The 23,798-nt window shown below is 47.1% G+C and overlaps 1 protein-coding gene across 1 annotated transcript in view; it reads right to left on the bottom strand.

Moving 5' to 3' along the window:
- Positions 1-240: 240 nt before the first annotated feature.
- The window catches only part of LOC124043960 (Krueppel-like factor 7), an 83,149-nt gene continuing 59,591 nt past the window's right edge, over positions 241-23,798 (bottom strand). Inside the window, exons 2-4 of the mRNA XM_046363145.1 lie at positions 18,736-19,345; positions 13,885-14,008; positions 241-6,452 (exon numbers count right to left, since the gene is read on the bottom strand). Coding sequence (XP_046219101.1) covers positions 6,401-6,452; positions 13,885-14,008; positions 18,736-19,345 — 786 coding nt within the window. The 3' untranslated portion in view covers positions 241-6,400. The remainder of the gene's footprint in view (positions 6,453-13,884; positions 14,009-18,735; positions 19,346-23,798) is intronic.

The raw sequence follows: 23,798 nt of genomic DNA, 5'->3' as shown, positions 1-23,798 counted from the left end.
GGAGAAAAAGAACCCAAGAGAAAACTGAAAAGGAAATGACCATGACAATGACAGGAGGAAGGGAGGCAGGAGGGAGGGAGGGAGGGAAGGAGGAGGTGTGAGGAGGGAGGGAAGGAGGAGTGGTGAGGAGGGAGGGAAGGAGCAGGGGTGAGGAGGGAGGGAAGGAGGAGGGGTGAGGAGGGAGGAAGGGAGCAGGGGTGAGGAGGAAGGGAAGGAGGAGGGTTGAGGGAGGGTTGGAGGCAGGAGGGGTGAGGAGGGAGGAGAGGAGCGGGGATAAGGAGGGAGGAAGGGAGGGTGGGATGGAGGGAAGGAGGAAGGGAAGGCGTGAGGGAGGGTGGAAGAGCAGAGGGTGAGGGGTCAGGGTCTGGTAGGAAGGAGAGGTGATGTTGTTGTTGGCATTATAGAGCCCCTGCAGAAGGAGTAAATGACAGAGGTGACAATGGAACAGGTGTTCCCACTGTGTCACTGGGCTTCCACAGATGTACCAGGTGTAGAGGCTGGACTGGGACTAGACTACCTTGTGGAGGCTCAGCCGTAATGTAGACGGTCTGAGAAAAGCACTGGTGGGTTTAGTTCTGCTCTACAGGCTGAGGTGTGTTGTTGGCTGGGTGGGTGCCCCAATAGAAATAGAATTAGATTGGAATTTGAGTAATTATATTTCTATGTGTGGCCCCTTGACTGAGGATAGTTATTACAGCTACACATCCTGGTTCTGTCTGTCTGGCCTTGAGACTCTCCACTGAGCAGAGGATAAATAGAATATAAAGTCAAGTACTCTAACTCACCTCCTGAACTTGACACATGTCCAACACCTCATGAAGACAAAGCCATAGAGATGAATCAACATTTATCAAGATGTATCTTCCGCTAACAGCACATGTCAGAGTGTGATGCCTGGGCCCCAGAGTTGGATGGATAAGGATTGTGGGACAAAGGGAAAGAAGGGGTGAGGTGGAGGGATACAGAGACAGGTGGGAAGAGTTTTGTCAATCCCTTATATACTGACACATCAAATATGGACAAGCACAGCAGATACAGACACACTCCCTGATGCAGATGTACAACAAAAAGAACCATGAGTTTCAACATCCCAAACAGGACCAAATTAGTCACCTGTTACATGGCAATGAACAGAACCCCTTGAACCGTGAAAAAAACAACCGTCCAACATTATCTTACCATGCCAGTTGCCATTGGCTGTTTAATGACAGTAGAGGGCCTATATCATGCTAATAACCTGTTAGTGTGATTGGCTAAAAACTCAAATGGAGCTACCTTATTGGTTCTTGTGGTTAAGTGCATCAGGAAGTGTCACAACATGTTATGTGGATATTTGACATTTGAGTGCTCCAACAGACTATGCTAGCATTAAGTAAGTAGGTACACTATGGAGTGTGCGCAGTAAGTTCATGTAGTGAAATGGTATGCTTGAGAAGATAGAACAACAGGAACATTAAAAGAGTGTGTGAGATGTATGTAGGAGTCGAAATGCTGAAGCACTGTTGCCTAGTAGTGCACAATACCCTTTAAATTCCACCTAAAGTGTTGTGGTTAAGATGGGTCTAACAGTAGGTCTAACGACTAATGTCTAATGTCTATGGACATTCTAGTGGCCTACAGAACTGTTATCAGACCCACTGTAAACCAGTCACTACCCATACGAGCTCATTGAGTTGAAGAGCTACTAATGTATCTATCTACAAAGCTGCCAGAAGCCTCACCAAAGTGACAACCCTACCTCATGGGGACCGAACGTGTGAGGCTTCAAGTTTCGGGAATGCTTAAGGTAGGTGTATGATGCAATCGTTCTTGGGATGGTTTTCGCAGGCAACAGTTAACCTAACAGAGACTCGACGGTCCACCTCAGACATGACAGTTTGAAATATTACACTCCACTGTACTATGTTGCACTGTACTAAGAAGCTAATTGAACTAAGTCTACATTAGAATTGGTAGGCTGCTAGTTAAGTCACCCCTGAATTGGGCACCCTAAAGAGACTACACAACCATATTTTACAACCATGAATGGACCATGAGTTTCGGCCACACTGAACACCAGACAAGAGATTGTAATGCAGGAAGAAGTTGGGTCAGGGTTGGGTCAGGGTTGTGGAAGGGGGGGGGAATAATGGTGGAATAGTAGCGGACAGTAAAACGAGTTCATTCTTTCTTTCTCTCGCTCTCTCTTACTCTCTCTCTATTTTCATTCACAGCAGTTTACTTGTGAATCTGCAAATCTTTGGGCGAAAGTGTATACGTGTGCGTTCAGCGTTCCTGCAGTTGATTGTGCATGGATCACTTCTGTGGGGTTATAGAGAGAGGGAGAGATGGAGAGAGGGATAGAGGGCTATTAGAACGGCACTTGTAGAGTGCAGAAGGAGGGGGAGTGGGGGGTTGTGTTGTAAATAGCTATAAGGGCCTGTAGGATTAATCATAATCTCATTTTAATCGCTAATCCATGAGATAAAAAGCACGGCTAATTTCATCATCATTTGGTTAATCCCTGGGGTAAACATTTTTTTTCTCTTTGTCAAAAAATATCTCTTCAATTTCGATCACTTTCTCAAGTAAATATATATCTCTCTGGCTTTACGATAAGCTGCTGCTAATGTACTCTTGTTTGTTCTGTGGCAGATTCCACACTGGTTTCATAACAGTACTGTGGACCGTTGAAATGAAACCATTTTGGCTCGCGGTCCCTGATGTTTTTTCCCCCAGATCTGATTCCCTGTGACCAAAAGCCTTTCTCATTAGTGGAGTGCGACAGGAGAGACTAGAGGAGCCTCCACAGAGTAGCCTGCTGCGCTAATGCTAATCAGAGCTGTGGGATACTAGTGGCCAGGAAACTATACAGAGGAGCATCTCCATAACAGCAAGCAGTGTTTTAACAGGCGAGGGAAAGGGAAAGGGGCCTAGCTAGCTTCTTCTGGTGAGAATGCCACAGGACTGAAATAGAATAGGACTTTTCATTTGAAGTGAGGTTTTAGACCTGTCAGTGTGTACGCAAGAGGACTAAAGTTGGGCTAATTTGGATTTAAACTGTGTGCTGCTATCTTTTTAGCATGCAGGCCTGTTACGGGCTAAATTACCATGACCATAGTATCCATTTTCTGTTACCCCGCAGGCTTTGCTGCAGTGGAAACCGTAGAAACGGCTACAATCAGAAGTGAACATCTACTAGAACATAAGAGTGCTTGAAGAATTTTCATGTTTTTGAACCTATTTGAAGTGCCAGGGAAGTGCATGGTGTATGGTTTTTTGAGTTTGAGTGTTTGTTTTTACATCATTCAGCCCTATGATCCCAAATGAATGTGATTTGTGTGGTTCGTAAAGAAAAGAAAATGTCAGAAACAAAACTAAAACAAATACATTATTGTCAGCTAATGTTAGACAGATTATAGGCTCCCCTAAAGTGAATGAATCAACCAACATACAGTACAATCCCAGTCTCCCACGCCGTTAATTTCAAACCAGTCTACTGGTAGTAGTATTCTTTCTCACAATGCCGATTAGATTCACAATGTACCCTAAGGATGTGCCGTGCTATAGCTCGCATTGGGACACACACAGACATACCATTGCAATTCCGGCAAAAAGTGCCACAAACAAACCCCATATGATTGTACGTTGAAGGGGAGGGGGAGGGGGGGGGCGTAATAGAAACAAATACCCCTGCAGTTCTCAAATTTTGGCATTACCTTGCATCATCCACCATGGCAATAAAAAAATGATCACTGTAGTGTTAAAACAAAACAAGAAGAAAGAAGTTCCAACTAAAAAGTGGACGCAAAACACAAAGATCATCTTAATCTCTTGTTTCACTTTGTCTTTTTGTTGCCGAGACACTGTGTTTGTGTTTGTAGAGAAAGAGCTGCAGCTGCGCCAGTGGTGCCAATAGGCCTGGTGTGGAGGCGGTCCACTTCCCAGATACCGGTGTGTTCTGTTCCAGACCCTGCCTGGCTCCAGGGTAGTTCCATGCTGGACGTTTTTGGTATTGATTGTTCGGAGCTCCACCGGCCCACCCGAGGGCAGCTCTGGGATCGTCTGTGAGATTCTGGCATGGCTGATACATAAACGTTACTATAGAGACAGTAATGGCATCTTCTCTGATAAAGCAGCCATTACAACTTGTGTGAGGAGGCCAGAGTGGGTGTGTATGCGAGAGGGGAAGGAAGTGGTACAGTAATAGTGACAGTATTAGTGATAGTGGTGTTGGTATTAATGCCCTGATTGCAAGGGTATGTAGGACTTCATAGATCTGGGGCATACAGGTGAGGAATCTGGTCCCATGGTGTAGAAGCTGATTGTTAACATACAGAGACTGAGAGACCTAGGCCTGATTTGTGGTGATTGATTGAACATGAGAACAAGCTTGTTTTCTCATTTCAAAGCCATTACCTCCAGCGGACTAAGATAGTCTTTTACAAAACAACAATTGCAAAAAATCTTACAGAGAAAAATTTGGAGCAGAACAAATAATTCCGGGAAGCGATCTGAGTGTGTGTGTGAGAGGCTGCCATGCAGTGTTTCGTTTTCCAACTCTGTTCATCAACTAAATCATTATTTGAGTCTCAAAGTGGAGCCATGAGCAAAGAAACTGTTCTGTGTGTCGTTGTATTTGTGTCTGTATGGTGTGAGTGTGTGAGAGACAGATTTTTACATTTTTTATTCAGTATTTTTATGCAGGTTTTTTTTCTCCTTTGTATTCTTTTTTTTCAGTTTTTGTTGTATACTTTATGAAAAAAAAGCACAGATAACATTGAAAAAGTCAGTGCAGACAATGGATACGAAACAGGCAAGTCTCTCTGGGCTGATGAGGCCATGTTGTCCTTTCTACTACCCAGAGAGTTGGGTGTCTTTAGTCCCAGGTTCATGTTCAGTAGCCTATCAAGTTCCTAGTCTCCCAAATAGGGGGTGTGGTCACAGCAGACCAGACTCCCAGGCCCCTCCCCCGCCATACTGCAGGAGGTAGGGGGGTTCCAAGGTGTATTTCCTCAATCCACACAAACAAAGCAAAAATACCATTTCCAGTTTTATGTTGTGTTTTGGCCCTGGTTTGGTGCTGATGCCTCGAAGGTCACGCCAAGGTTTGTTTTTAGTATCACACAGGAGAAAAACACAGAGTGGAAAACAGAGGTCGTTCTCTTTCATTTCAGGCCAACAATACAAATCCTTTTTCTTTCAGAGTTTCTTGTGATTTCTTTTTATTAAATTTTTTATCTCCTTAACTGTCAGTGCTAAATAGCAGGTATTGAGTTTAGCCTGTGTTTACGGGCCAGGGTGCGTTCGTTCGATGTTCCTCCCTTCCTGCCATATGTGCACATTCCTTCTCGTTTGTACTTAAAATGTTTTAGTTTTTTTCATTCAGTAAATTTTTAAGAAATTTCAGCTGAAAGAAAACAGACCATCATTCTTAATAATAATAGTAATAATTAATTGTCTTTAAAAAACAAAGGCAAGAAAGTGTCGCTGCGCATTTGTTAGTTGTTGCCTGTGAGGTGGCAGGAGTGAAGCTGAGCGAGAAGAGCAGAGCGCCTCCTACAGGAGAGCCTGAGAGATCCACAGCAAGGTGCCTGTGGGTCACAGAGCTCACTCTCTGGAAGTGTCAGACCCTACTCCCACAGACAGGCGGCGCCACTGGCGGATTACCCACTAGTTCCATTGGTCTCCCTCGTCTCGCTATTTTGGCATTGTTGTTATTTCACACGGTATAGCTTGCTGAGGGTTGACATATAGCTGAAGTTTGTGGGTTCCTATACAAGAGACACAAATTGGGATGGGGTTGGGAAACAGCACACCAGAATAAAATGGCCAATAGTTATTGTTGGTTTGTGTGGCCCATTGTTACTTCTGCCAGTCACTGACATTTGGCGTGTCAAAGGAAAGCAGTTCATAATTCTGGGTGAACCATTTCCTTTCCCAAGTTGCTCCATAGTTTAAATGTACAGAAAAGAAACATTGGAGTGTAAATGGGTCGTAACTGGATTAGCGGATTGGCAGTGTGTGAGTTCCCAACCCTGATTGGACAAGGCATGGCTAATCGGATGACACGATGAAAGATAATTGGTTGTAGACTGTTGAGTAGAAGTGTGAATCATGGAAGTGTGAATAAAAAAACAAGCTGCTCCTCGACTCTTTCACTCCATCACTCCATCACTCCATCCGTCCTCGCCGACCAGCCGTCTGTCTGGAGTCGTGGCGTCCGTCTATCCAGCGTGTCATCTCCCATAGTGCTTTGCTCCTGGTGTCAGGTCTTAGGTGGGTCTCTGAGGGCAGGGTCAGCCTCTGGATGGTGAGAGCCGAAGCTGCTGTGTGGTTCGTCTTCCATCCTGCTTACTTATTCTCTCCTTCTATCTCTCCTTCTCCCTCTCTTCTTCCTCGCTCTCCTCCTCTCGCTCCCTTAGATGTGCCTCTTCATGTGCAGGGCCAAGTGGTCTGACCTGGAGAAACACCTGGAGAGAAGGAAAAAAAGAGAGGTTGTCAAAATCTACTCATTAACAGTTGGCATGTTAAATGCATGTCATGTGCAACCAGAGAACAAAAAACTCTAGACCACCTTTACTCCACATACAGAGACTCATACCAAGCTCTCCCTCGCCCTCCATTTGGCAAATCTGACCATAACTCTATCCTCCTGATTCCTGCTTACAAGCAAAAACTAAAGCAAGAAGTACCAGTGACAGTCACTCAATAAGGAAGTGGTCAGATGACATAGATGCTAAGCTAAGACTGTTTTGCTTGCACAGACTGGAATATGTTCTGGGATTCTTCTGATGGCATTGAGGAGTATATCTCATCAGTCACTGGCTTCATCAATAAGTGCATCGATGATGTCGTCCCCACAGTGACCATATGTACACACCCCAACCAGAAACCATGGATTACAGGCAACATCCGTCCAGCTCCTTAAGGACTGGACTCTAACCCGGATGCTTATAAGAAATCCTGCTATAACTTCCTGACGAACCATCAAACAGGCAAAGCGCCCATTCAGGACTAAGATCGAATCGTACTACACTGGGTCCGATGCTCGTCGGATGTGGCAGGTCTTGCAAACTATTACGGACTACAAAGGGAAGAACAGCAATGAGCTGCCCAGTGACATGAGTCTACCAGATGAGCTAAATAACTTCTATGCTCGCTTCGAGGCAAGCAACACTGAAGCATGCATGAGAGCATCAGCTGCTCCGGACGACTGTGTGATCACTCTCTCAGTAACCAATGTGAGTAAGACCTTTAAACAGGTCAACATTCACAAGGCCGCAGGGCGTGTACTCCAAGCATGCGCTGACCAACCGGTAAGTCTCTTCACTGACATTTTCAACATGTCCCTGATTGAGTCTGTAATACCTACATGTTCCAAACAGACCACCATATTCCCTGTGCCCAAGAACACAAAGGTAATCTGCCTAAATTACTACCAACCCGTAGCACTCACGTCTATAGCCATGAAGTGCTTTAAAAGGCTGGTCATGGCTCACATCAACACCATTATCCCAGAAACCCTAGACCCACTCCAATTTACATACTGCCCCAACAGATCCACAGATGATGCCATCTCTGTTGCACTCCACACTGCCCTTTCCCACCTGGACAAAAGGAACACCTATGTGAGAATGCTATTCATTTATCCAAATTCCTTGGTGTCCACATCACCAACAAACTAACATGGTCCAAACACACCAAGACAGTCATGAAGAGGGCACAGCAAAGCTTATTCCCCCTCAGGAGACTGAAAAGATTTACCATGGGTCCTCAAATCCTCAAAAGGTTCTACAGCTGCACCATCGAGAGCATCCTGACCGGTTGCATCACAGCCTGATATGGTAACTGCTCGGCCTCCGACGGCAATGCCCTACAGAGGGTAGTGTGTACGGCCCAGTACAAGGGGCCAAGCTTCCTGCCATCCAGCCATCCAGGACCTCTATACCAGGTGGTGTCAGAGGAAGGCCCAGTACAAGGGGCCAAGCCTCCTGCCATCCAGGACCTCTATACCAGGTGGTGTCAGAGGAAGGCCCAAAAAATGTCCAAAGACTCCAGCCACCCTAGTCATAGACTGTTCTCTCTGCTACCGCACGGCAAGCGGTACCAGAACACCAAGTCTAGGTCCAAAAGGCTTCTAAACAGCTTCTACTCCCAAGCCATAAGACTCCTGAACTGCTAATCAAATGGCTACCGGACTATTTGCATTGTCCCCCACCCCCATTTTTACGCTGCTACTCTCTGTTTATTAGCCATACATAGTCGCGTTTACCTCTACCTACATGTACATATTACCTCAACTACCTCGACTAATCTGTGCCCCCGCACATTGACTCTGTACCAGTACCCCTTGTATATAGCCTCCACATTGACTCTGTACCAGTACCCCCTGTATATAGCCTCCACATTGACTCTGTACCAGTACCCCCTGTATATAGCCTCCACATTGACTCTGTACCAGTACCCCCTGTATATAACCTCCACATTGACTCTGTACCAGTACCCCCTGTATATAGCCTCCACATTGACTCTGTACCAGTAACCCCTGTATATAGCCTCCACATTGACTCTGTACCAGTACCCCTGTATATAGCCTCCACATTGACTCTGTACCAGTACCCCCAGTATATAGCCTCCACATTGACTCTGTACCAGTAACCCCTGTATATAGCCTCCACATTGACTCTGTACCAGTACCCCCTGTATATAGCCTCCACATTGACTCTGTACCAGTACCCCCAGTATATAGCCTCCACATTGACTCTGTACCAGTAACCCCTGTATATAGCCTCCACATTGACTCTGTACCAGTACCCCCTGTATATAGCCTCCACATTGACTCTGTACCAGTAACCCCTGTATATAGCCTCCACATTGACTCTGTACCAGTACCCCCTGTATATAGCCTCCACATTGACTCTGTACCAGTACCCCCTGTATATAGCCTCCACATTGACTCTGTACCAGTACCCCCTGTATATAGCCTCCACATTGACTCTGTACCAGTACCCCCTGTATATAGCCTCGCTACTGTTATTTTATTGTTGCTCTTTCATTTTTTCTTATTTTTCTATTTGTCTCATTTTATTTTAAATGTTTTAATTATGTTTTTATATTTTTTACTTCAGTTTATTTTAGTAAATACTTTCTTAACACTTTTGTTCTTAAAACTGCATTGTGGGTTAAGCGCTTATAAGAAAGCATTTCACTGTAAGGTCTCTTGTATTCGGCACAAGTGAAAAATCAAATTTGATTTGATTTTAATCAATAGACAGTAGGTACAAATGGTTACGCATTCAGAAAGGTAGTCGGGAGGCATGACTGATCTGTGCCTTTAGCTAGATGGATGCCCAGATGTGAAACAGTACAGGACATCCAGATGTTGGCTGGAGAACTGTTGAGGTTGGAATGGACACTCCGATAATCTCTGTAGAAATCAGTGATAAATTACCATGCTAGGACAGACTGTGCTCTCCTGCTGCTGATCCGAAATGACAAACCCTTGCAGAGGTGTATATGAAACAGAAAGAAATGTGTATAATAATGTGTGTTTAGTGATTCTAGATCAGCAGCTAGTGTGTGTGTGAGAAAACAAGGCTCTGTGTAAAACGGACAGAGTGATGATCAGACACACAATGACAGAAAAACAACATTTGTCCCTTAAAAATAACAGATAATAAATGACATCTCGCTTCATTTTTCTCACATTAGCGACTGAACGTTATAAAATGAGGACATGCCAAATCAGCAACCGGATTGCTCCTTCTCTTTCGTTTATTAAAGAGCATGAGCGATAATTCTCCAAAACGCAGCCGCAAATCAAGTTCCCTGACTTATGCAGTTCTGCGACTTACACCACAGCTAGAGGTGAAATACTATCGCAGAAAGCCAAGCCCTTATTAGTTATGCAGCGTTTGAGTCATGGCAGAAGAGGAGGGAGGAGGGAGCAATGGCCCGTAGGCCTGTTTCGCTACTAATCCATTCAACTCACTGGTTACTGCTACTGTTGAGGGTGATACATAACAGCAGACAGGGAGAATATACGCCACATGTCCTTTAAGGGTCGATTATCGTATTACACTCATGCAAAGCAATAAAATGAATCACAACAGATGTGAATAAAGCAAGCTGGAAAACAAAATGTGGGAGAGTGAACTGAGGAATGAAAAATTCAATTTGCCGACGGCTGTATCCATTATTAATTTGTCCACAGACAGCTCTACAATGTAAATCCAAAGGAGGTGTCTCTCTCTCTCCAGACCTAACTAAGACTAGGACACGTTATTTCTCCAGCTAGCCGTGGTGTGTACAGGTGGTGGAAGAACACAACACAAGATTTGGTTATGAAAGAGAAAGCTGCACTTCAGTCCTCCTCTCTCTCGCTTTCTGTCCACCTTGTCTATACCTTTCCATCAACCATTATAAGTGACACTTTGGGATCATAGGACAGACCAGACGCAGGTTGCAATTCAAGACTTCTGGCAAAATCTCTTTCATTTACTGTCTTCTCTTTTTCAACATCTCTCTCTCCTTCCCTCACAACTTCCTGTATTAGCTCTCCCTTCTTCCCTTTGAACTGTCTATGTGGTACCTGTCTAGTCTATGTGTGTGTCTGCTAGAGAGGCCAGTGGGGGCTGAGTAAGTTCCACTGGACAGATGGCCGTCCGAGTCACTGTCAGGGGCCGCCACACCAGCTGGTACGCCCCTGTCTCCCCCCTGCCGTACCCCTCCGCCCCTCTACCCCTCTGCCTCGCCCTGCAGGGGGTCCCAGCTTGATTAGGCAGGATTAATGACGTGCCTGTCTGTGAGTGTGTGCGCACACGATCCTGTGTGTGTATGTGTGTATCAGAAAGGCTCAGAGAGAGGCTGAGAGCTCAACACACTGACTGTATTTACTGTTAAACTTCCTCCCATTCTGATGGTAATGTGGTAACACAGCAGTGAGTTCCTCCTGGCCCATCTACTGTAGCCAGGCGTTCCCTAAGGCGCCTGAACAGGCTGCCTCACAGAGGGGAGATCAACGTGCCTATTTGATGGTCGCGTCACTCACAAAACGCTTCAAAGGCCTAGCAGAAGACTGGGTTGAGTTAACCTCTGTGTCAGCCTGCGTCCCAAACGGTGCCCTATTGCCTTTATAGTCCACTCTTTTTGACCAGGGCCCATGGGGCTCTAGGCCAAAGTAATGCACTATGGAGGGGATAGGGTGCCATTTGGGACTCACACCAGTCTACAGTTTGAATAAAACGGTTGACGACGACAGAAGAGAGGGACAGATACTTAATGCATTATCGTCCATATTTATCTTATTCTGTTTCAGAGAATAATGTAAACGAGGAAATCATTTGGATGGGCTTTTAACACGCGCTGATGGTTCAGCCTCAAACACTGGCTGTGTCCAAAATGACACCATATTTCCTATAACGTGCACTACTTTTGACCAGAGTCCTATGGGCCCAGATCAAAAGTAATGTACTATATTTGAATAGGGTGCCATTTGGTATGCACCCACTGTCATCTCATTCACACTCAATGTGTTGGCAGCCATTTTACAGCAGTGTCCCAGTGTGTGTGTGTGAAATACTACTAAGACATAATCAGCAGATGAGTTATAGGTATTGATCCAGCCAGCACCCCTACTGGTGTTCTTTTTCACACACACACACACACACACACACACACACACACACACACACACACACACACACACACACACACACACACACACACACACACACACACACACACACACACACACACACACACACACACACACACACACACACACACACACACTGCAGTGCTGCTTCTTGCATTTCCTTCCTTCCCTGCTTTAATTTATGTCTCTTCATTTCTGTGCCAGGGCCGTGTGTGTGGGAGTATTTGTGTGTGTGTGTGTGTGTGTGTGTGTGTGTGTGTGTGTGTGTGTGTGTGTGTGTGTGTGTGTGTGTGTGTGTGTGTGTGTGTGTGTGTGTGTGTGTGTGTGTGTGTGTGTGTGTGTGTGCCAGCAGAACATGCATAATACACTCCAGTAAGATTAGTAGACTCCAGCAGTGTTCTGGAAGGGGTTAGGTTTAAAACCCAAACTAGAGGAACCAGGAGGGTCCAATTAGAGTCCTCTTGGGTTCGAGGAAGCACGTTTGAGTGTGTGTGTGTATGTGTGTGTTTGCAGTGGGCGTGTGTGTGTGAGAGAGAGAGTGAATGTTTGTGTGTGTGTGAACTGGTTGCCTGCCTGAATGGCTGGCTTAGCTCACATCCAAGAGGCTGGAGGCTGTGTGTGTCTAAAGTAGGCCTGGCATCTGGACCTGTCAATTATCCTAACAATAGCAGGCCCGATCCAAATAGCCCCATTGTTAGCCAATAGCCAGGATACATTCTGGTAATGAGTGTTGGAACACAGATTTGATGATGCACTCCCCCTGGTTAGTCAGTGTTGTGGGCTTGATTGGGGCTATGGGGCATTATGCACAGTGGCTATGGCTGGTCTTGGATCAGTGTTTAGGCTTATAGTGGGGTGGATTTGGGGAGTGTGCATGTGTGTGTGTGTGTGTGTGTGTGTGTGTGTGTGTGTGTGTGTGTGTGTGTGTGTGTGTGTGTGTGTGTGTGTGTGTGTGTGTGTGTGTGTGTGTGTGTGTGTGTGTGTGTGTGTGTGTGTGTGTGTGGAGGAGGAGGAGGAAGGGAGGTGGTGGGCATTGTAAAGCGGTCCCCTTCTGCAGGGGGATTGCAGCTTGCGTGTGGAAAAACAGGGGTATCTGTCCCAAATAGCACCCTATTCCCTGTACAGTGGACCACTTTTGACTAGGGCTCTGGTCAAAAGTAGTGCACTATAAAGGAATAGGGTGTCATTTGGGATTCAGCCAGGGTGACGGCTTCCCGCTATTGTCACCTGACAGCTTATCACTCAGAGCTCCACGCCAATATACATGTGCCCTCACGCACACACACACACACACACACACACACACACACACACACACACACACACACACACACACACACACACACACACACACACACACACACACACACACACACACACACACACACACACACACACACACACACACACACACACACACACACACACACACACACACACACACACACACACACACACACACAGCTGTCTTCAGACAAAGGGCTGCCTTTGTGTCTCCAGCAGGACAGAGGTCTGATAAGTGTCACACTGTGGTTGCTGTAAGAAAATTAAAGAGTGCCTCTGTATGCCCAAGCTGGTTCGTTTGGTTGATGTCGTGCTCCCTCTCTCTCTCTCTCTCTCTCTCTCTCTCTCTCTCTCTCTCTCTCTCTCTCTCTCTCTGTCTCTCAAGTTCATTTTTTATTCTATTACATAACCATCTCACTTTTAGAAGGCCACTATGTTAAATTGTGATTTGAATGTGAGTGCCATCAGCAGCCTGGCTGGGGCTAGGGGGAGAGCGGTGTGTGAGAATGGCCTATTCACAGTCGTCATTTGGTAATGGGCATCACAGGACTGGCCTGTGACTGAGTTATTCAGCAGAGACTGGAGCAGAGCCTGTGCTAACTGCTAGCTGCCAGGGAGGAGAGGAGAGCCCGTCTGTAGACTAGAGTGCTGCTATGCACATGATGAAGACAGAGAATGAGGGAGCGCTGCTACTGGGACTGGGGCTGTCCAAGGGGACATTACAGTAATGACTTTCATTTATGTAGCTAGTTTTTTTCTCCAACTCAAAGTACTTTGCATTCTATGGGAGTAATTCATCTCGTCTCTCCTTCCAACATCAATACTGTTCAATGTGAGAGATCGTTTGTTTGAACATACACGTGTGCATGTGATGGATCGTCCGAGAGCCACGTTGTCATATCTTCTCTGCTGGGTCAGTGACGTGTGTGCTTGTGTGTGTATGTAATGGATGTGGTACTTACCTGTCGCAGTGGGTACACTTGAAGGGCTTGGCCCCGGTGTGTTTGCGGTAGTGCCTCGTCAGCTCGTCGCTCCGGGCGAAACGCCACTCACAGCCCTCCCAGGAGCACTTGTACGGTTTCTCACCTGATAAGACAGACAGACAGAGGGGGGGGAATGATTACTTTTGCAGTTACATTGACTTTCTGTTTTTGTGGTAGCAATAGTGGATACCATTAAGTTGCTCTTATACAACACCTGTGTAGTCATACTGTAATGGAACATAATTGTGCAGTTGTCCAAATGACATGTAGGCTACTGATAAGTAAAGGTGTGTTGTCTGTATGATTGACACACCTGAGTGTGCTACATCATCACCCGTGTGAGATGAGATTCTCCCAACTCCTTTGCTGGTGTTACCCAGTGTGCGGTCCTAGTTAATGTACCTGTGTTACCCAACCCAGGACTACACACCAAGGGTTTTGCATCCACCAATCATAGACTCCCAGAGCTCGCTAAACAAATGATTTCAGAGATGCCGTGTTAATTCATAATCCTAAAACTAAAATCACCCAGAGAAATGAAACAGTTTTCTCCCCTCCCCGCCTCTCCTCTTCCCTTCTCCTCTTCCCCCTTGGACCCCCTGTGGAGAGATCTGAAATTCAAATGAAGTTTCTCTCCAGTTGAACAGATGGGAGAGGGAGATATCTATTGTTCACAAGCTGTAGTTTTATCTCCCTGATAGAAAGGCCCTCCGGCAGGGGGTTCTTTTTACTTTTTGGGATGGGAAAGGGGGGGGGGGTGCAGCGGGTTGCGGGGGGGGGGGGCCCGTACTCTGAGGACCAGGTTGTGTTCGGATGGGACTGGACCTGGCTGGTGGAAGGTGGGAGGGGGCTGAATCCGGGGAGGGTTTTGGGGTGGGTAGAGGGGGAACCACCCGCCCCCGGTGCTGCCGAGCGCTGCTGCTCTGGTTGATTCAGATCTGGGAGTGGTAACGATAATTAGGGTCTTAATGGGAAGTAATACCGTACTTCCAGTCAGCCAGCTGCGACCGTCTTCCCATATCACCGTGTCCACCAATCTTCCTAACTAGTCTAAAGTACCATTAGAGTGAAATCTAAGCGTCTCAAACAGTAGAGCAGTGGTACGTCCAGATCACAGTCGACAGTGGAAGACAGAGGGTGAGGATAACGGACGGTACCCGTAGGTTCAGAGAGGCTGTGCGTGGAGGGGTGAATAGTGGGGATGATACTCCACAGGACTTGTTGATTCAAGTAATTTATTCTGCTACAAAAAACCTGCTACAAAAAGTGTTGATTAGCAGAAGAATATCAGTGATTTCATTGGCAAAAGTATATTGGAGGTGACCCCAGCAGTAGACGGTAAAGGACGACGTGGTTTTGTTTGACATAATCTCAGAGCGATGTGGAATCTGCAGAGACCACGGTGATGCAACGGAAAGTAAAGGATGACGCGGCGGAGGAGGAGAGGACTGAGTGATGTGAGATGATGCAACGCACCTCCCCTCAGCTCCTCGATTTCACCCCTTCATCCCCCCACTCCCCCCATTGTCCATGTTGTAAGATGAGAGGGAAGAGAAAAGGCAAATGGTCTGTGAATGATGCCTCCAATCCCGGTTTATTTCACATGAGCTTTTCTTATTCTGTTTCCTTTTTCTTATTTGATCCATTGTCTGTGGTGAGATTGTGTGACAGATTGCAGAAACACCTCAGGATCACTTGCTCTGCTTTTCTTTCCGTGTTTTGAATATTATTCAAATCAGCAGAGGGCATTTTGGGTACTGTATAATGACCCAGTACTGGCTGCTGTTAGAGAGAGAGTGTGCATCCAGAATGGCACCCTATTCCTTATATATTGTATACTTTTGATCAGAGCCCTATGCGTAGTGCACTATATAGGGGAAAGGGTGCTATTTCGGGGATAGCCAGGGAGAAGGCAACACCTCAGCACTGTATCAGCAAACACCACTTTACAGCCAGATTCCACTCAACACACTCCATATAACACTCTTCTACCTCTGGGGTGAACACATGAATGCAACACATTCTGAACATCTGTCTGCCTTTGCCCCTTGATACACTCATAAACATTTTGCCAAAAGACCTGAGGCTTTTTATTTGCTCATTCTCCCCCACTGTGTAAAACCTGTAGCAGATGACATCCCCAGACAGTGTTGCCTTGTCATGAGAGCCTGTTAGGCAGGCAGACAGACAGGCAGGGATGAAGGCAGGCAGGCAGGCAGACAGGGGGGCAGGCAGGGAGGCAGACAGTCAGGCAGGGATGGAGGCAGGCAGGCTGGCTTCAAGGACCACTCAGTCATTTTGGAGTCTTGAGGCCACAGGTGCAAGACAGCAAACATTTCACACCCCTTCCTCAGTAATTGGCCAAAGCTCCCCCTCCTCTCCACTACCATCAGCTCCTCCTCTTTGCATTAACCCCCCCCCTCCCTCCCTATACCTCCCTCCCCCTCTCTAGACTTGACAGAATGAAGCAGGGTCGGCTTGGACCCACCATCATGGCAACTACGCCAGCCAATTATAACTTGCCGAGGCAAGGATGCATGATGGAGTCGCCTAGCAACCTGACTGAGAGAGAGTTTGTGTGAGAGAGACAGAAAGAGAGTGAGTAAGACAGAGAGAGAGCGAGAGAGAGAGAGAGTTTGTGTGAGAGAGACAGAAAGAGAGCGAGTAAGACAGAGAGAGAGAGAGGCGTGCAGCCGCCTGAATCCGCCAGTCATGGACACTCAGCGCCACCAGCCAATTATGGCTCTGCTCTGGATGAGTGTAATACAGTTGCCAGGCAACCCAAACCCCAAAAAAGGGAGCAGGTTAGGGTGGGTGGTAGCTTTTTTGGGGGGTTGGGGAGAGTGTATTTGGGGGTTGGGTGGTGTTAGGGGCAGGGGTAGTTGGAATGGGCAGCACTGTGTTAAAACAGGCTGAGACTGATACCAGGAGCTGCAAATAATCAGCCATTTACAAACTCTCCTCTCGCCTGTTCTGATATGGTCTCCTAGCAACGTACCCCCCTCACCTCATCACCCACCTCTCCCTCCCATCAGCATCACAGGTGCCTGTGTGCTGCAGTTAATTACATTTCCTTAGCCAACTGGAGATAGAGTGTAGAGCCTATTATGATCTCTCAGCTGAAGTTACAGCAGACAAACAGACTGACTCAGACAATTATGGCCCATTTCACATTTCCTAGAGTTTCATCCATGCAGCAGCTCCCGTCTCCCTAAAACAAAGAATCCATTCCCAACACCAGAGGAGTGAAGATAGGAAAATAGTGGGTGGGTTTCTGTTCTGACTGCTCACATTCTAGAACAATGTTCAACCTATAGAATCACTAGAATGAACATTCATTTTAGTCATTCTAATTCTATAGTTATTCCAGTCATTCTAATTCTATAGTTATTCCAGTCATTCTAATTCTATAGTTATTCTAGTCATTCTAATTCTATGGTTATTAAACCTCAGTGAAAGGCTGTGTATTTCCTTACCAACTGTTATTGATGGGGCCATCCAGTAGCATGTCATCCTCATGAAGCAAGGGCCCCCCCTTAAATCCTGCACTAATCTTAATCTCCCTCCCTGTGTGTCACTGATGTATGGACATAATAACCAAAACAGAAGGATTAGGCTAATTACTGTACTGTGCTGCTCTTGTCTTGTAATGAACATATCGGGGCTGGGGCTACACAGCAGCATGCTGCAGCATGTCTTAAGGGTGTTGTTTTCTCTTCTACCCTTCTCTTTTCCCCCCCTTTCCCTCCTCTCATTTTTTGGGTGTGGGAGGAGGAGGGGGCGAATGAATGGCTTGCATCAGCTCGCTGGTGATTAGCATCGCTAGTGCTCTAGTGGCAGCGGTGAAACCTGCCGAGTCAACAGCAGGCCTCAGGAAAGGATTAGCGTCGCTAACACTGATGCTAACGCTACGGCTAGCGCTAACCTGATGCCAACACTCTCTCTCTCTCTCTCTCTCTCTCTCTCTCTCTCTCTCTCTCTCTCTCTCTCTCTCTCTCTCTCTCTTTCTCTCTCTCTCTCTCTCTCTCTCTCTGAGGTTCACTGGGAGGCCAGTGGTGGTGAGATACTCCAGGCTGCAGTAGACATGGCTGAATTAGCCATTTAGACCCGTCAGTCTATCAATCCATTGGCAATTACCGTACCACTCCCACCGCTAGCAGCTTGTGGACGGAGAGACTGGACTGCTTTCAGTAAGAGACTCAGAGTCACTGAGGTGAATGAGAGAGAGAGAGGCTGCACTGCAGAGCTAAGACCTATGTATTTTTAGCCCGTTGGAAGGATCTCACAGGGGGATATAGAGCGATAGATCAAGACTGCTTCTGTGTTTCTACTTCACAACACTGGATTGCAATCCTTGCACTCAGACATATCAAGCTGAGCACTTATACTGAAACAGAAGATGTTTTCAGGCAGAGTTTAAACCTAAACCTATATTCTCCTAGGGTCTTGTGTTAGGCGCATGGTGCACCTGTATAATTGTAGATGCATGGTCCTTGGTCAGGTGAGACAGTGTGTTTTCAGGCAGTGTGTTTAGTGCAGGACCTGGCCTTATTGGCTGTGTAACCTTGTAATCTCCACCCGGCCACCTCTCAGAGCCTGAGAGTTCCTCTCTAGGTTTCTTCCTAGGTTCCAGCCTTTCTAGGGAGTTGTTTTATAGCCACCGCGTTTCTACATCTGCATTGCTTGCTCTTTGGGGTTTTAGGCTGGGTTTCTGTCTAAGCACTTTGTGACAACTGCTGATGTAAAAAGGGCTTTAGAAATACAGTTGATTGATTGCATGGTGCATGATGCATGCCCCATAGTTATGGTCAGACCTAGGTTCTGTCTCACCTGTGTGTGTCCTCTGGTGGGCCTTCAGGTGGGAACTCTTGGTGTAAACCTTCCTGCAGCCGTTGAACTGACAGCGATGGACCCTCTTCTTGTTCTCTGGGATATCTCCCCCCAGCGACCCAGTCCCCTGCTCGCTGTCACTGTGCCCCCCCCTGCTGGGCGGCGAGGGTAGAGTGGAGTGTGTGGCCACCAGCTTGGCCGCATTCAGACCAACCTTCTTGGCCACAAGTTTGAGAGTGAGCGTGCCGTCGGCTGTGGCGGTGAGCGTCTGCATTGGCTTGACCAGGTGGCGGCCCAGCTCAGGCGAGGAGGGTGGTGTGAGGGAGGTGACGGCACTCAGCTGAGCAGCGTTGACCCCGTTGACCCCCTCCTTGGTGGTCTTCGCTCCAGACTCTTTTCCGGAGGCCTTGGTGTTGTGGGGCTGTGGGGCCTGTAGCACCTTGGGAAGGGAGACGAGGAGGGGAGGGGGGCTGGGGAGAAGGGGGTCCATCAGGTCACTGTCAGCACCCTGCATGAAGGTGGGCGTCAGGAGACAGTCGAGCTCCTCGTCAAACAGCTCTGATAGACGCTTGGGTTCTGTCTGCAGGTACCGCTCCAACTCCAGACACGTCTGTAAGGGTGACAGAGACACGGTCAGAAAACAGGAACAGTTTCAGGAGAGAACACTCATCCTTAATCTACACATATTATTCAGAGACACTTGGGCTCTGTCTGCAGGTACCGCCCCAACTCCAGACACTCAGTCAGAGACAGGGACACACGGTCGGAACGGGCACAACAGCCCCACCACACTCATCTCTAATCAATACATACTGTTTCAGACCTCATACAAAAGTACCGATTTGATTAGCCTCATATGAACCAACTGATCATATCAACCATATACACTCTTAGAAAAAAGGGTTCCAAAATGGTTCCCAACCCTTTTTGGTTCTAGATTAGCATCCTTTTTTTCTAAGAGTGTATGATAACCAGTCTGTGATTCAGCAGAAATCAAACACTCTGACACAGCCACACACTCTATATCATAAAACCACTGACTAGATACATATCCAGCTCTGCTAATCTAACCACCATCACACATCATCATAATCTGAGCATCCTATCATCCCCTCCACCCAGTATGGTCCAGTGGTCCAGCCTCTCCAGTGTTGACCATGTCACCGGCTCCTAGCTGAGCCCAGAGAGGGGGATTATTCTCTGATTGAACTGTGCTGGCCTTACTCTTTCCCTCCACTCAGCTTTACAAGGGAGAGAAATTAACCAGCCATGGAATTTTTATCACGAGAAAGAGGAAGGGCGGGAAGGGAGGGGATTACATGCAGAGAGAGAGGGAGAGATATAGGGATATGTGCAGAGAGAGGGAGAGATATAGGGATATGTGCAGAGAGAGAGAGAGATATAGGGATATGTGCAGAGAGAGGGAGAGACATAGGGATATGTGCAGAGAGAGGGAGAGATATAGGGATATGTGCAGAGAGAGGGAGAGATATAGGGATATGTGCAGAGAGAGGGAGAGATATAGGGATATGTGCAGAGAGAGAGAGAGATATAGGGATATGTGCAGAGAGAGGGAGAGATATAGGGATATGTGCAGAGAGAGGGAGAGATATAGGGATATGTGCAGAGAGGGGGAGAGAGAGAGGGAGAGATATAGGGATATGTGCAGAGAGAGGGAGAGATATAGGGATATGTGCAGAGAGAGGGAGAGATATAGGGATATGTGCAGAGAGAGAGAGGCAGAGAGAGAGGGAGAGATATAGGGATATGTGCAGAGAGAGAGAGGGAGAGAGAGAGGGAGAGATATAGGGATATGTGCAGAGAGAGGGAGGCAGAGAGAGAGGGAGAGATATAGGGATATGTGCAGAGAGAGAGAGGGAGAGAGAGAGGGAGAGATATAGGGATATGTGCAGAGAGAGAGAGGGAGAGATATAGGGATATGTGCAGAGAGAGAGAGGCAGAGAGAGAGGGAGAGATATAGGGATATGTGCAGAGAGAGGGAGAGATATAGGGATATGTGCAGAGAGAGAGAGAGATATAGGGATATGTGCAGAGAGAGGGAGAGACATAGGGATATGTGCAGAGAGAGGGAGAGATATAGGGATATGTGCAGAGAGAGGGGGAGATATAGGGATATGTGCAGAGAGAGGGAGAGATATAGGGATATGTACAGAGAGAGAGGGAGAGATATAGGGATATGTGCAGAGAGAGGGAGAAACATAGGGATATGTGCAGAGAGAGGGAGAGACATAGGGATATGTGCAGAGAGAGGGAGAGATATAGGGATATGTGCAGAGAGAGGGAGAGATATAGGGATATGTGCAGAGAGAGGGAGAGATATAGGGATATGTGCAGAGAGAGAGAGAGATATAGGGATATGTGCAGAGAGAGGGAGAGATATAGGGATATGTGCAGAGAGGGGGAGAGAGAGAGGGAGAGATATAGGGATATGTGCAGAGAGAGGGAGAGATATAGGGATATGTGCAGAGAGAGGGAGAGATATAGGGATATGTGCAGAGAGAGAGAGGCAGAGAGAGAGGGAGAGATATAGGGATATGTGCAGAGAGAGAGAGGCAGAGAGAGAGGGAGAGATATAGGGATATGTGCAAAGAGAGAGAGGCAGATAGAGAGGGAGAGATATAGGGATATGTGCATAGAGAGGGAGAGATATAGGGATATGTGCAGAGAGAGGGAGAGATATAGGGATATGTGCAGAGAGAGAGAGGCAGAGAGAGAGGGAGAGATATAGGGATATGTGCAGAGAGAGAGAGGGAGAGAGAGAGGGAGAGATATAGGGATATGTGCAGAGAGAGGGAGGCAGAGAGAGAGGGAGAGATATAGGGATATGTGCAGAGAGAGAGAGGCAGAGAGAGAGGGAGAGATATAGGGATATGTGCAGAGAGAGGGAGGCAGAGAGAGAGGGAGAGATATAGGGATATGTGCAGAGAGAGAGAGGCAGAGAGAGAGGGAGAGATATAGGGATATGTGCAGAGAGAGAGAGAGGGAGAGATATAGGGATATGTGCAGAGAGAGGGAGAGATATAGGGATATGTGCAGAGAGAGAGAGGCAGAGAGAGAGGGAGAGATATAGGGATATGTGCAGAGAGAGAGAGAGGGAGAGATATAGGGATATGTGCAGAGAGAGGGAGAGATATAGGGATATGTGCAGAGAGAGGCAGAGATATAGGGATATGTGCAGAGAGAGGGAGAGATATAGGGATATGTGCAGAGAGAGGGAGAGATATAGGGATATGTGCAGAGAGAGAGAGAGAGGGAGAGATATAGGGATATGTGCAGAGAGAGGGAGAGATATAGGGATATGTGCAGAGAGAGGGAGAGATATAGGGATATGTGCAGAGAGAGAGTCAGAGAGAGAGGGAGAGATATAGGGATATGTGCAGAGAGAGGGAGAGATATAGGGATATGTGCAGAGAGAGAGGCAGAGAGAGAGGGATAGATATAGGGATATGTGCAAAGAGAGGGAGAGATATAGGGATATGTGCAGAGAGAGGAAGAGATATAGGGATATGTGCAGAGAGAGGGAGAGATATAGGGATATGTGCAGAGAGAGGGAGAGAGAGAGAGGGAGAGATATAGGGATATGTGCAGAGAGAGAGGGAGAGAGAGGGAGAGATATAGGGATATGTGCAGAGAGAGGGAGAGATATAGGGATATGTGCAGAGAGAGGGAGAGATATAGGGATATGTGCAGAGAGAGAGAGGCAGAGAGAGAGGGAGAGATATAGGGATATGTGCAGAGAGAGGGAGAGATATAGGGATATGTGCAGAGAGAGGGAGAGATATAGGGATATGTGCAGAGAGAGGGAGAGATATAGGGATATGTGCAGAGAGAGGGAGAGATATAGGGATATGTGCAGAGAGAGGGAGAGATATAGGGATATGTGCAGAGAGAGGGAGAGATATAGGGATATGTGCAGAGAGAGAGAGGGAGAGATATAGGGATATGTGCAGAGAGAGGGAGAGATATAGGGATATGTGCAGAGAGAGGGAGAGATATAGGGATATGTGCAGAGAGAGAGAGGCAGAGAGAGAGGGAGAGATATAGGGATATGTGCAGAGAGAGAGAGAGGGAGAGATATAGGGATATGTGCAGAGAGAGGGAGAGATATAGGGATATGTGCAGAGAGAGGGAGAGATATAGGGATATGTGCAGAGAGAGGGAGAGATATAGGGATATGTGCAGAGAGAGAGAGGCAGAGAGAGGGAGAGATATAGGGATATGTGCAGAGAGAGGGAGAGATATAGGGATATGTGCAGAGAGATGGAGAGATATAGGGATATGTGCAGAGAGAGGGAGAGATATAGGGATATGTGCAGAGAGAGAGTCAGAGAGAGAGGGAGAGATATAGGGATATGTGCAGAGAGAGGGAGAGATATAGGGATATGTGCAGAGAGAGAGGCAGAGAGAGAGGGATAGATATAGGGATATGTGCAGAGAGAGAGAGGGAGAGAGAGAGGGAGAGATATAGGGATATGTGCAGAGAGAGAGGGAGAGATATAGGGATATGTGCAGAGAGAGAGGGAGAGATATAGGGATATGTGCAGAGAGAGGGAGAGAGAGAGGGAGAGATATAGGGATATGTGCAGAGAGAGAGGGAGAGAGAGAGAGATATAGGGATATGTGCAGAGAGAGGGAGAGATATAGGGATATGTGCAGAGAGAGGGAGAGATATAGGGATATGTGCAGAGAGAGAGAGAGGCAGAGAGAGAGGGAGAGATATAGGGATATGTGCAGAGAGAGGGAGAGAGAGAGGGAGAGATATAGGGATATGTGCAGAGAGAGGGAGAGATATAGGGATATGTGCAGAGAGAGAGAGAGAGAGAGAGAGAGAGAGAGAGAGAGAGAGAGAGAGAGAGAGAGAGAGAGAGAGAGAGAGAGAGAGAGAGAGAAGAGCACGGCTCACTAACTGTGCTGAGTGCACATTCTTCATACTGGTTCTACAATACTGTTGTGCAGTCACAGTGGTCAGTTTAGATATTAGATTGTTCCGTTTGGCATGTCACAGCTAAAACACTTGGACAGAGGGAGAGGGGAGCAGAGCA

The sequence above is a fragment of the Oncorhynchus gorbuscha genome, linkage group LG09, assembly GCF_021184085.1.
Source record: "Oncorhynchus gorbuscha isolate QuinsamMale2020 ecotype Even-year linkage group LG09, OgorEven_v1.0, whole genome shotgun sequence".
Classification (NCBI taxonomy): domain Eukaryota; kingdom Metazoa; phylum Chordata; class Actinopteri; order Salmoniformes; family Salmonidae; genus Oncorhynchus; species Oncorhynchus gorbuscha.
The sequence above is the reverse complement of the archived record's forward strand: the minus strand, read 5'-3'. Positions and strand labels throughout refer to the sequence as shown.